Source organism: Carcharodon carcharias, chromosome 2 (assembly GCF_017639515.1).
Source record: "Carcharodon carcharias isolate sCarCar2 chromosome 2, sCarCar2.pri, whole genome shotgun sequence".
Taxonomy (NCBI): domain Eukaryota; kingdom Metazoa; phylum Chordata; class Chondrichthyes; order Lamniformes; family Lamnidae; genus Carcharodon; species Carcharodon carcharias.
The window spans coordinates 136,811,732-136,824,756 of NC_054468.1; the positions used below are offsets into that span (position 1 = coordinate 136,811,732).

The 13,025-nt window shown below is 43.0% G+C and overlaps 1 protein-coding gene across 6 annotated transcripts in view; it reads right to left on the reverse strand.

Moving 5' to 3' along the window:
* dzank1 (double zinc ribbon and ankyrin repeat domains 1) overlaps positions 1 to 13,025 on the reverse strand; it is a 131,901-nt gene that overhangs the window by 60,280 nt on the left and 58,596 nt on the right. For all 6 annotated transcript variants that reach the window (XR_005941732.1, XM_041177442.1, XM_041177458.1 and 3 more), the window contains exons 11-13: positions 11,585 to 11,707; positions 9,596 to 9,760; positions 4,839 to 5,064 (exon numbers count right to left, since the gene is read on the reverse strand). Coding sequence is in view for 5 of the 6 variants with exons in the window: in XM_041177442.1 (XP_041033376.1) it covers positions 4,839 to 5,064; positions 9,596 to 9,760; positions 11,585 to 11,707 (514 nt within the window). In the remaining variant the exon portion in view is untranslated. The remainder of the gene's footprint in view (positions 1 to 4,838; positions 5,065 to 9,595; positions 9,761 to 11,584; positions 11,708 to 13,025) is intronic.

Consider the following 13,025-nt stretch of genomic DNA (forward strand, 5'->3'; position numbering starts at 1 on the left):
ACTATTAATTCTATCCTGAATAACTGTTCCTAGAAGTTTCCCCACCACCAAAGTTAAACTGACTGGGCTGTAATTGCAGGGAAGATCTTTACAACTGTTTTTTGAACAAGGGTGTAACGTTTGCAATTCTCCACTCCTCTGGCACCTCCCCTGAATCCAGGGAACGTTGAAAGGTTATTGCCAGTGCCTCTGCAATTTTCACGCTCATTTCCTTCAATATTCTTGGATGCAGTGCCCGCTGGTATGCTTGAGGTCTTATGCGAATGATGCCCATGCACCCCAGGAATGTTATTTTAATTTGATATGTTTCCTTTGTCGTATTTGTTTTGTTCCAATATTGCAAAAGTGCCCCTTGATAAGTTGTTTATTTCATTGATAAAGAGACACTTATTGACACTGGTGGTGGATTATTTCTAATATCTCAGTTCGTGAAAAAAATCTAAAACTAAATAAGGATTGGCTTCTGGTCTTCTCCTACACCAACTGGCTGTAAGATTTTAACAAACACTACAAAAATACTTCATTGACTGGTCGCGGGCATGGCTGTCCTCTCTTCATGAAGACCATTCGTGTTCGGAAGACACAACCAAGGAGGATCCCTTGGACTGCAACCTTCCTTAGAAGCTGAATGTAGGCAAGCTAAATTATCCCCTCCAATATCTACTTGTTGCCTGAAACAAAATTATTTGAAAAGTAACAGCTACTACACAGGTTGAAAACAGTTACCAACAAACCAATTCCCTGGAAGACTGTTTTACTAAAAAAAGTCCTAGAAACAATGGGACGAATCTTCCAAGGAGGTTGTGTCATAAATACACAATAAATGAGAGTTGTGGAGGAAGTGAGAGACCTTGGAGTAAATGTCCACAGATCCTTGAAGGCAGCAAGACAGGCTGATAAGATGGTTAAGGAGGCATATGGAATCCTTTCCTTAATTAGCCGCAGCATAGAAGGTAAGAGTAGGCAAGTTATGTTGGAACTATATAAAACATTAGTTAGGCCACAACTTGAGTACTGTGTGCAGACCTGGTCACCTCATTACAGAAAGGATATAATTGCACTACAAAGGGTAACAGAGGAGATTTACAAGGATGTTGCCAGGACTGAAAAATTACAGCTATGATGAATGATTTGATAGGCTGGGGTTGTACTTGGAACAGAGGAGGCTGAGGGGACATTTGATTGAGTTGTACAAAATTATGAGGGGCCTGGATAGAGTAGATGGGGAGGGCTTATTTACCTTAGCAGAGAGGTCAGGGACTAAGGGATCATAGATTTAAAGTGATTGGTAGAAGGATTAGAGGGGAGATGAGGGAAAACTTGTTCACCAAAGAATGGTAGGGGTCTGAGCTCACTGCCTAGAAAGGGTGGTAGAGGAAGAAAACCTCATTTAAAAGGTGACTGGATATGCACCTCAATTGCCATTACCTGCAGGGCTACGGACCAAATACTGGAAAGTGGGATTAGGCTTGGTGGCTTGTTTTATTGGCTGGCCCAGGCACAATGGGCCAAATGGCCTCTTACTGCGCTGTAAACATTCTGTGATTTTACATTTAAATAACTTTTTACTGTGGTAATGGGTGTGAGTGAGATAAGTGGGTAGAGTGGCATCAGGGTGAGGTCAGTAAGGTGGTAGTTGGCAGATGGGTAGGGTGGTGCGGTTGGGTCAGGACAGCAGTTGGAGGGTCGGGAGTAGTTGGAGGGTCGGTTGGGGGAGTTGATGGCAGTTGGAGGATTGGGTGGGAGAATCAGAGGATCAGGGATGGAGGGGAATGGGAGGGCCAGGGGGTTGGAGAGTAGTCGGACAGTTGTGGGGGGGGGGGGGGGTCGAAGGTTGGAGTAGGAGGGTCAGAGGGAGTCAGAGGGTCGAGGCGGGAGTCAGACATCAGTGGGGGGGTTAGAGTTGGAGGGTTGGGGAGGTCGGTGAGTTGTGGGATCGGAGGGCCGGCGTTGTCAGAGGGTCAGAAGGGGGAGTCGTGGGGAGGAAGGGAAGTCGGAGGGGCAGGGAGTAGTCGGAGGGGTGGGGGCTAGCTGGAGGGGCAGGGTGGGGGGGCTGTCAGAGGGTCACAGGTTGTCAGAGGGTCAGGGGAGGCTTGGAGGGTCGAGCGCAATGTTGGGGGCTGAAGGGGAGTCAGAGGGGCAGTGGTGAGTCATAGGGGCAGTGGTGAGTCAGAGGGGTGGATTGGAGTCAGAGGGGTAGATTGGAGTCAGAGGGGTGGATTGGAGTCAGAGGGGTGGATTGGAGTCAGAGGGGCGGATTGGAGTCAGAGGGGTGGATTGGAGTCAGAGGGGCGGATTGGAGTCAGAGGGGTGGATTGGAGTCAGAGGGGCGGGGGTGGAGTTGGAGGAAGAGTTAGGAGTCAGAGGGAGGGTCAGGGGAGTCGAATAGTTGGGGACGGTGAAATTGGAGGGCCAGGTGGTGAGCTGGAGAGCCAGGGGTGAGGGAGTCGGAGGGCCGGGGGGAATCAGAGGGTCGGCGGCGAGTCAGAGGGTTGGGGGAGAGTCAGAGGGTCGGCAGGGAATCAGAGGGTTGGGGGTAAATCAGAGGATCGGCAGGGAGTTGGAGGGTTGGGGGGGAATCAGAAGGTTGGGGGTGAATCAGAGGGTTGGGGGAATCAGAGGGCCGGCGGGGAGTCAGAAGGTTGGGGGGGAATCAGAGGGTCGATGGGGAGTCAGAGGGTCGGTGGGGAGTCAGAGGGTTGGTTGGGAGTCAGAGGGTTGGGGGGAATCAGAGGGTCGGCGGGGAGTCGGAGGGTCGGCGGGGAGTCGGAGGGTCGGCGGGGAGTCGGAGGGTCGGCGGGGAGTCGGAGGGTTGGGGGGGGAGTCAGAGGATTTGTGGGGAGTCAGATGATTTGTGCGGAGTCAGAGGGTTGGGGAGGGAGTCAGAGGGTTGTGAGGGATTCAGAGGGGAGACCGGGGTGGGTCAGTGGGGAGTCAGGGATGTTAGTTGTATCGTTACCTAGGAAATGTCAGACAGAAAAAAACCATGTCTAACTCCTTTAAATTTTTAAAACGAGAAATGAAATGTGGTGTCAATGGTCTTCACTTTTGCAGTCACCTCAAGTACGGCAATGATCAGTCAACATTGACATGCATATTGAGGGATAGGAAACGAAGGCAAATACAGTTAAGATACAGATCTGTCATGATCTAACTATATTGCAGAACTCGACGGACTGAATGGTCTACACTCGTTCTTATGTTCCATGTAAAAGGGGTCTGAGCTCCCTCCTTATTATTCATCACATTTGCTGCACAGAAAATAAAGACCTCGCAGGCAGCAGTGTTTGCCATGAGCACATTTTTTGCCTTATGAAGGAAATATGTAAGTTACCTCAACCTCTGGTGGTAGATATTCAAAGGTTAACTGGACTAGAGAAAAGGAGTGGACAGGTACTAATGCTGGATCCTCAACATATGCCCATTGCTTATTATCAAATTAATCCAAAAGTAGATATGGAGAAGACTCATTTATTAGCACCATCTCACCCTACCTGAGTGATCTAGACCAGAACTCTTTCACCAGTACAATCTCACCCAACCCAGTCCAATGTCCACTGACCACAAGCACCTAACCTTACCAAGGCAATCCAGGTCAGTTCCATTCGTATCATACCTCACCTTACCAAAGTGATCTAGACCACGACCCATTCATTATCCTACCTCACCCTACCAAAGTTAACTAGACCAGGTTCCATCCATGGTAGCAGCTCACTCGACCAAAATGATCCAGACCAGCAACCATGCACCAGTAGTACCTCACTTTAAAAAAGTGAACTAGGCCAGGACCTGTTCACCATTAATAGCTCACCTACCAAGTGATCCAGGCCAGATTCTGGTCACCATTAATATTTCACCTACCAAACTGATCCAATTAGGTTCCATTTTCCAATAGAATTCACCCCACCAAAGTGATCTGGATCAGAGCCCATTCACAGCAAGCCTTCATCTTACCAAGTGCTCTAAACAAAAACTCATACAAAATAGCACCTTATTCTACTGATCTGTTTCAGACTATGACCCACTTACCAGTAGCCCCTCATCCGAATGTGATTCAGACCAGGAATTCACAGTAGTACCTAAATCTACCAAAGTGACCCAGTCCAGGACCCATTCACCAGGGTGAAATTAGTATTGCAATTGCAATATAGCCACCCTGTTCCAAATATTACCTCACCGAAATTCTGGATTTAGTGGAGGCCATCCAGCCCTAGTTACTCAGAAATTACAATTAACACTGTGTTTGCCCAGTTGTTTGCTGTACAGTAATGCCACTTAGTTTGCTTGTTAGAATTTCACAGACCTGGTTCTCAACAGTGATTTCTCATTAGTGGAGCAGAAACTGTAAGTAGAGCAGTGTTGTCGAATATATTCGCCACTATAAATATGTGGATAATTGGGAAGCGAGATGTGGTTAGATGAATTTCTGAATAAAAATAAAAACTAAGTAATAGACACATTGTTGGTTATTCTGTATGCATGTGAACTTTAACTTTTTCTGCATTATGGAAAATAATAAGATGAAAAGCAGGATGTGCGAATGTTTTTGATCATTGTGAGTTCTTTACAGTCTTGGTTACTGAAAGGTGGTAGGTGTTTGATCAGTAAATAAACACACATGAAGTGCATTTACCTGTGCTGTGTCAGTGTAAGCAAGGCCTTTTCTGCTAAAATGAGTGCAAAATAGCTAAAGTGGTGTTGCTGTAGCCATACCTGTGGTGACTGAATGATTTCTACTGGACATGACAGAAACATATCATGTCCAGTAGGGCCTGTTCAAACGGAATGGCCACACCTAGACAAGTCTGGATTTCAAGCATTTAAGCAACTTTACGCACCCTTTCCAGGGCTGATGGCTGTTAGAAGGGGACGCCGATCAATTATCTTCTGCTGTTTCGCTTGTTGACAACTGATCTCCATTTCCTTCTTCTCCAGCACCATGCAGGATGGGTAAAAGAGACCAACAGTTTGGGTCCCCTGATCCTCTTTATTAGATTCCAGCGTGAACATTGGTAATGGGATGGTCAAAGGTTGCCAGGTTGCAGAATTGTGTTGATCTGTAGCCTTGAGGGCAAAAAAATAAAGAGGGTGAGATGTTGGTATGAACAGCCAATTCTTTAGGAATTTGTAACCATGACAGAGAAATTACAATTAACCATGTTACAGTACAACCTTTAATATGTTCATCTCAGGTTCCTCTCCATACTATTTTAAGAATAGATAACATGAATAGAAAAAAGAACTTACATTTATACAGCACCTTTCATGAAAATTACAATTTGCTTTACAGCCAATTAGGTACTTTTGCAGTGTAGTCACCGTTGTAATCCAGGAAAGGCAACATTCAATTTACACACAGCAAGGCTCCACAAACCAACCTGAAAATGACTAGATAATCTATTCTTTAGTGATGTTGGCTGAGTGACAGGACACTAAAGAGAACACACTGCTCTTCTTTGAATAGTGTTTTTGGGATCTTTTACGTTCAACCAAGAGGGCAGACTGGGCCTCGGATTACCATCTCAGCCAAAAGACAACACTTCACAGTACTGCATCTCTTTAGTAGTTTGTGTTCAATTCCTTGAAATGGCATTTGAGCTCACAACCTTCTGACTCTGAGGCAGGAGTGAGCCAAGGCTGACTGACACCTAACATAGTCTCTGCTAAACTAATAAAACTACACTCCTTCAGTGCCACAAATTATAACCATTCTTACTGCACCAATCTTGTTGATCAGTTAATCACAAAATTAACTTTTAAAGGGAAATGGCTTAATTAATAATGTTAGACTTTGACTGTATCACTATACAGACAATAACAACACTATATAAAACATACGGAAGGATTGATCTGATAACATACTCAATACTCAAGTTAGGCAATTTAAACTTACTGGACTTTGAGATAAGTGAATCTGGGATTCCAAAGGTGAAAGATTAAACACGTTAGACTGTAAATAGATTCTGTATTTAGACAGTTCAAAAGCATTTACCTAATATTAATTAGGGTGGATATATGTAGAAGCTCATTACAGTGATTATAGGCAACATTGTGCCAGTATTCACATAATTGCGCTTTCCATGTTTACAGTATCAAAAGATAACTAACACAGATATAGGTCAGGGTTGTTTTTTAAACAAATGGTGCTTTTCGGATGAGGAGAAATTATATAGTCATCTCCTGACAGTGTATCATTTTACAACTACTTGCAGCACCCTCCAATTCTGCTGAATCTTAAAATTAGAGCTTAGCACTAACACAGTTGGATTGATGTTGAGATTTATGATTCCAAAAATGTCAAACCCTTAAGCAGATACCATAGGGGAAAATCAATGATCACGTTGCTATTGTACAAGAGCTTGACATTCCTCAAAGTAGCTATGCCAAAAATGAGTGTTACTTTTAATAATTAAATGCCTTCCACTGAGTTCTTTATCACTAAGCATTAATTGATGCTGGGAGAATGAGATAATGTGAAATGGGAGGAAGGTCGTGTGGGGCATGAATGTTGGCATGGAGCTGAATGGCTTGTTTCTGTGCTGTAAATTCTATGTAATTCTATGTAACACGGGAAGTTTTTGGAGCTTGAACTAATACTGCACTTGTCCACTTCCAGGTCTTTTCCTAAAATTCTTTCATGAGCCAAGTTCTACTAAGTTTGCCACAATAAAGGCAAAATGAGGGAAAAATTGCTCCAACTGCCATAGCTTGAAAATGCCTCTATCTTACCTGGTCAGATCTAGTGTGGCAAGACTGGGCAGGTGAACTGCTGTACCCTGAGAAATAATTTTTAAAATAACTTCAGATGCTAACTGATCGGTTGTGTACTTCTATGATTTTATTTTAATATTTTAGATTTCCAGTATTTGTGAAATTTTCTTTAATCCTTCCTCAGTTAAGCCATCCTGCTGTTATGCAGCCAACAAGAAACTAAGCTCAAACTGTTCCAGATTTTAATTCACCAATTTGTTCAATGAACAGGAAGATAACAAGGTCTCGTATTGAAAGAACTAGACCTTATACAGCCAATTAAAGAGTACAAGGTAGGAAAACAAACAACTCAGCTGAGGACTGGTACCTGTTTAGCATAGTATGCAGCTGCTGTTATTTAGGCTCTGAAAATAATAACCTATCTTTTAAAAGAAATGTACAGTCTGCCATCCAGTGGTGCTAAATAGAAATTATCCACCAGCACTGAGAAATTGTTCAAACTATATACATATTTCCGGAATTGAAAGCAACTGTATACATTTTAAATTGGTACCTATATATCAAGCTTGACAGTCAAGTTTTCAGTCAGTTCGACATTTGCAGTTGTACAGTAAGGCTAATGAAAGGACACATACTTTGGCATAATTACTGGTGCACCCATGGGACACAGATGCTGAACAAAAATCATGCATCACCCTGCAGATGGAGGTGCCTTTTGTGGCCTCAGGATGTTCCAAAAAACTTTACAGCCAATGAAGTATTTCTTGAAGTGTAGCCACTATTGCAATGTAGGAAAGAGGCAGCCAATTGATACACAACAAGCCCCTTGCAAACAGCAATGAGATAATGGCCATATAACCTGTTTTAGTGATATAGATTGAGGCACTAATGTTGGCTAGGGCACTGGGGAGAACTTACCTGTGCCTTTTCAAAATAGTACTGTGGGATCTTTAAGGTCCAGCTTATGAGGGCATTCAGGGCCTTGGATAAACATCTCATCCCAAACACGGCACCTCTGGCTATGTAGGGATTCCTTCAATACTGTAATGCAGCTTAGATTTTGTGATCAAGCCCCTGAAGAGGGACTCAGTCCCACAAGTTTCTGACTCAGAGGCAAGAGTGCTGCAATCAATATAGGAGCAGGACATTCACTCAACCTCTCAATCAAAGGAAGTAGGAATTTCTTACTAATGTGAAGAGCACCAGATATTGAAGTGGCTTTTAACATTTATGTAATGTATATTTCAGTAATCTATGGTTACTGAAGTACATGAATTTTCATCTTTGTCAGATGTCAGCGTGGCTTAGTGGTGGGGCACTCATGACTGAGTCCAGACGGCTATAGGTTCAAGTCCACTATAGAGCACAAAATCTAGGTTGACACACTAGGGCAGCACTGAGAGTTGAGATGTTAAACTGAGGGCCTGCAGCCCCTTTAGAATTGTATCCTTTGTTATATTGCCTCACCTCGTTCTTCCTACTAAAATGAATCACTTCACACCTCTCTGCATTAAGTTCCATCCGCCACTTGTCCGCCCATTCCATCAGCTTGCTATGTTCTCTTGAAATCTATCATTATTCTCCTATAATTCTAAGTTTTGTGTCATCCACAAATTTTGAAATTGTGCCCTGTACACCCAAGTCATGGTTATTAACATACATCAAGAAAAGCAATGGTCCTAATAGCCAATCCCTGGGGAACCCCACTATACACTTTCTTCCATTCTGAAAAACCGCCGTTCACCACCACCCTCGGTTTCCTGTTACTCAGCCAACTTTGTGTCCATGCTGTCACTGACCCTCTTAATCCATGGGATATAACTTGACTGACGAGTTTGTTAGGTGGTACTTTACCAAACGCATTTTGCAAGTCCATGTACACCACATCAAACACATTACCCTCATCAACCTCACCTGTTACATCATTAAAAAAATCAAACAAGTTAGGTAAACACGATTTTCCCTTAACAATTCCATGCTGGTTTTTCTTAAATTTATCTACACATGTCCAAGTAACTTAATTTTGTACTGATTATTGTTTCTAAAAGCTTTCCCACCACCAAGGTTAAACTGACTGGCCTATTGCTGCTGGGCTTATTCTTACACCCTCTTTTGAATAAGGGTGTAACATTTGCAATTCTCCATTCCTCTGGCACCACCCCTGTTTCTAAGGAGGACTGGAAGATGACGGCCAACGCGTTTGCAATTTTCACCCTTACTTCCCACAATATCCTCAGATGCATTTGGATCCAGGCAACTTAACAAATTTCAGTACAGCCAGCTTACCTAATGCATCCTTTTTATCAAGTTTTAGCCCACCCAGTGACTCAACTACTTCCTCTTTCAATATGACTTTGGCAATGCCTTCTTCCTTGGGAAAAACAGATGCAAAGTACCCATTTAGCACTTCAACCATGTCCTCTCTGCCACCATGCAAAATCCCTTTTTGGTTCCTAATCACCCCCTATTCCTCCTTTTACTACATTTTTACTATTCATATGCCTGTAAAAGGCTTTTGGGTTCCCTTTTATGTTAGCTGCCAGTGTCTTCTCATACACTCCCTTTTCTTCTCATTTCTTTTTTCACTTCCATTCTGAACTTCCTATATTCAGCCTGGTATTAACGAGAGCTTTCAAAGAAAATGAAAACAGCACTATTTTTATAAAATACTAATGATTTTTCTTTTTCTGGTTGCTTGCAGCATTGTCCTGGAGATTAATCCTTAATCCCTGGAGACTCCAATGCAATCCTGGAGGGCTAGTGATCCTATGAGTAGATTTATATGGCGGTGCAATCTATTTTGGTCTTCAAGTGAATCAAATAAGAAGCACAGGAATCTGGCTGCTTTTGATGGAGTTGGGGAGGGTTATTTAATAGGACCTACCTCAGCTAGGACTGTGGATTGGCCAGAACCAAATAATGCACTGTTACGAGAATCCACCCGCATAGGGGGCTCCAGGTAAAGGCCACAGGAACCACAGAAACGAGCACATGGATGGTTGGTTGCTCCACACTTTGAGCAGCTGAGGTAGCTCATAGGGGGACCAGGCTAGAAGAAAAGAAAGGGTTACATTTATTTAACATTGTCCACGTTCTCATGACATCCAAAGCCCTTTACAACCGATAAAATATCTTGTGAGTTGTGGCCAATGTTACAATGTAGGAAACATGGCAGCGAATTGCACACAACAAAGTCTTACAAACAGCAGTGTGACAATGGCCAAATAACATATTTTAGTGATGGTAGTTGAAGGATTAATGTTGACTAGGGAACCAGGGAAAAATCCTCTCCTTTCGGTAATAGTGCTTTCGGATCTTTTATATCCATTTGAGAATGTAGACAGGACCTTGGTTTAAAGTATCATATAAAATAGCACCCCTGACAGTACCACAATAAGAAAAAATACTACAGATGCTGAAAATCAGAAACAAAAGCAGAAAATACCAGGAACACTGAACTGGTTAGGCAGTGTCTGTAGAGAGAGCACCTGAACATTTCAGATTTTGCGCAAAAGGTGCAGAGGAATGTGAGGAAGAACTTTTTTACACAGGGAGCAGTAATGACCTGGAACTTGCTGTCCATGAGGATGGTGGATGCAAAAATAATCAATGGTTTTCAAAAAGAAATTGGATGGGCACTTGAAGGAAATAAACTTGGAGGGCTACAAGGACCAAGCTGGAGGATGGGACTGACTGGAGCCGGAATGGACTCAATAGACAGAATGATCTCCTTCTTTGCTGTAAATAACTCTATTTTGAGTGCAGCTCCTTAGTCAAAAAATATTTTGAACAATGGGTCTAAACCTGAAACATTAGCGGAAGAAAGACCTGATATAGAGAACAAGGATTGTGATGGGCGATTACCCTGCATCTGGTCCCATTGAACCTTGTGCTGCCTGGTTATCAGCATGATTGTAGTGTACAGTTCACCATGATATATGCTGCTGGCTGGCTGCATGCTTAGCAGGGGACCAAGCAGTATGCATTACTACCGTACAGCTAGCTTGCAATTCTTAAAGGGGAAGTGCACTCAGGCTATAGCAGCTGCTGCAAGAGTATCCAAAAGGCTTTCCTGGGAAGAAGGAATACAACTACTATTAATGGGGCCGCAGTGTAGAGAGACAGGGCTCCCAGGTTCTTAGATATGACACTAGAGGCCAGAGTAATGAGGTCAAAAGGAAGAGAGAGACCATATTTACACAGTGGGTAAGGAGGCTCCCAGGGCACACCCTGTGAAGGAATAGGAGTAGGAGGTTAATTCTGGAGTTTGGCCATGAGGATCTGGCTGTGGTGCCAGAGGAAGTTCAATGATCTCACATGGATAGTCAAGGTCAGTGAATGCATCTTCAAATTACATCTCCTACTGCCACTCCACTCACCTTTCACGCTGCTCAATGTACCACAGCCCCATCAGAAGCTTGGACTGCATCAATGAAGACCTAAGTACAGCTCTTCCATTTTCAGGCTGAAGCAGCCGATTTCTGCCTGAGTCAGTCCTGAGTAACTTTTGGGAGAAGGTGCCTGATTTCCATTTGCATTTGGACTCAGGACAAGAACTCAGAAAGGTCAGAGAGGGCGGAAGGGGCACCTGAGACTGCCACAACATGGTCGGCCACCTTATGCAAGAGTGGATGGCTTGACTGACAATCTAGTTCTCTTGCTTGAGGAAAGCCTTCCAACTCTTCTCAGGTTGTTTCAACAACAACCTGCATTTATATAGTGTGTTTAATGTAGTGAAATGTCATTGCAAGGAGCTTCATGGGAGCGTTATCAGACAAATTTTGAGGTTGAGCCACATAAGGAGATGAGGACAGGTGACCAAAAGTGTGAAAACTCTGACTGCTGAGTCTATCGCTTAGTGTATCTTGCATACCTTGGCTCCACACCAGTCGCAGAATCGAGCATCAGTATTGTTAACCCGCCCGCATTTGGAACATGCCAGCATCTTCCCTTCTTGACTTGGTAATGATGGGGTGGAATCTCCACTAAAATGTGGCTGTTTTAGAGGGTGCGGGGGGAGAAAAAAAATTAACCAGTAAATTCAGAGACAATTTCAGTGCAATGCAGAACAAAATAGAAACTTTGTTGTGGTCACTATGTGAAATAATGGACCAACCTATTTAACTTCTGTTCATTTTATTGTGTAAACTTGGCTTCTTTTCTTTGAGTTTAAAAGGTTGAAGGTGTTTAAAATGGTAAAAAGGTACAAAAAGGGTAGATACAGAGAAACTACTTCCCATGAATGGAAAATTCAGAACAAAGGGACACAACCATAAAATTAGAATTAGACCATTTAGGAGGAAAATAAGGAAAACTTTCTTCACGCAAATGGTAGTAGAAGTGTGAAATTCTCTCTCCTAAAACCCTGTGAATGTTGGAATAATTGGAGTTTTTAAGACTGAGGTTAATAAGATTTTGTTAGGTAAAGGTACAAAGGGAAAATGGACTTGGAGGCACAGATCAGCCATGATCCAATTGAAAGGCAGAGCAGGATTGAAGGGCTGGAAGAGGTGCTCCTCTTCCTTTGTTGGCTTCGCATAAATGAAGCTGGAAACATTTATTTTTGAATTAGGGAGCAAATTTTGTTTTCATGTTTATTAAAGGCAGGGGATTTGGAGCTGGGGAATAAAACATTTTCCTACATCTGACACCCAAAATCTGTATCAAATACTTGCAGTTCAAGTAGGGTATAGATTAGTGTAGAGGCTTGCTCCCTCTGCTCTGCCCTAACAATCTAACTCGAGTCATTACAGTTGGGTTCACTGTAATTCTCCAATATTACATTTTGTTTCATGTACCAGTCATTTTGTGGCACCTGAGTGAAACCCCCAACTTAGTTCCATATTGTGGACAGTTTGATGTCATCGTCTCATGTTCATGGAATGATACAGTACAGAAGGCCATTTGGCCATTGTGCCTCTGCATTACATATATTCTGTTAGCCCACTCTCCTGTTTTATACCCATAGATCTGCAATGTTTCATTCCCACCACTGAATCCTGTAATTAATTTGCATTGTTAAGTATGAACAAGACTGGTCTTGATATATTTTATAACTTAAAAATTCATATGCATTGAACAAAGAACAAAGAACAAAGGCCCTCCAAGCCTGCGCTGATCATATTGCCCATCAAATAAAACATTTTGCACTTCCGGGGTCCGTATCCCTCTATTCCTATCCTATTCATGTATTTGTCAAGCTGCCTCTTAAACACCACTATCGTACCTGCTTCCACCACCTCCTCTGGCAGCGAATTCCAGACACTCACTACCCTCTGCGTAAAAAACTTACCCCGCACATCTCCTCTATAGTT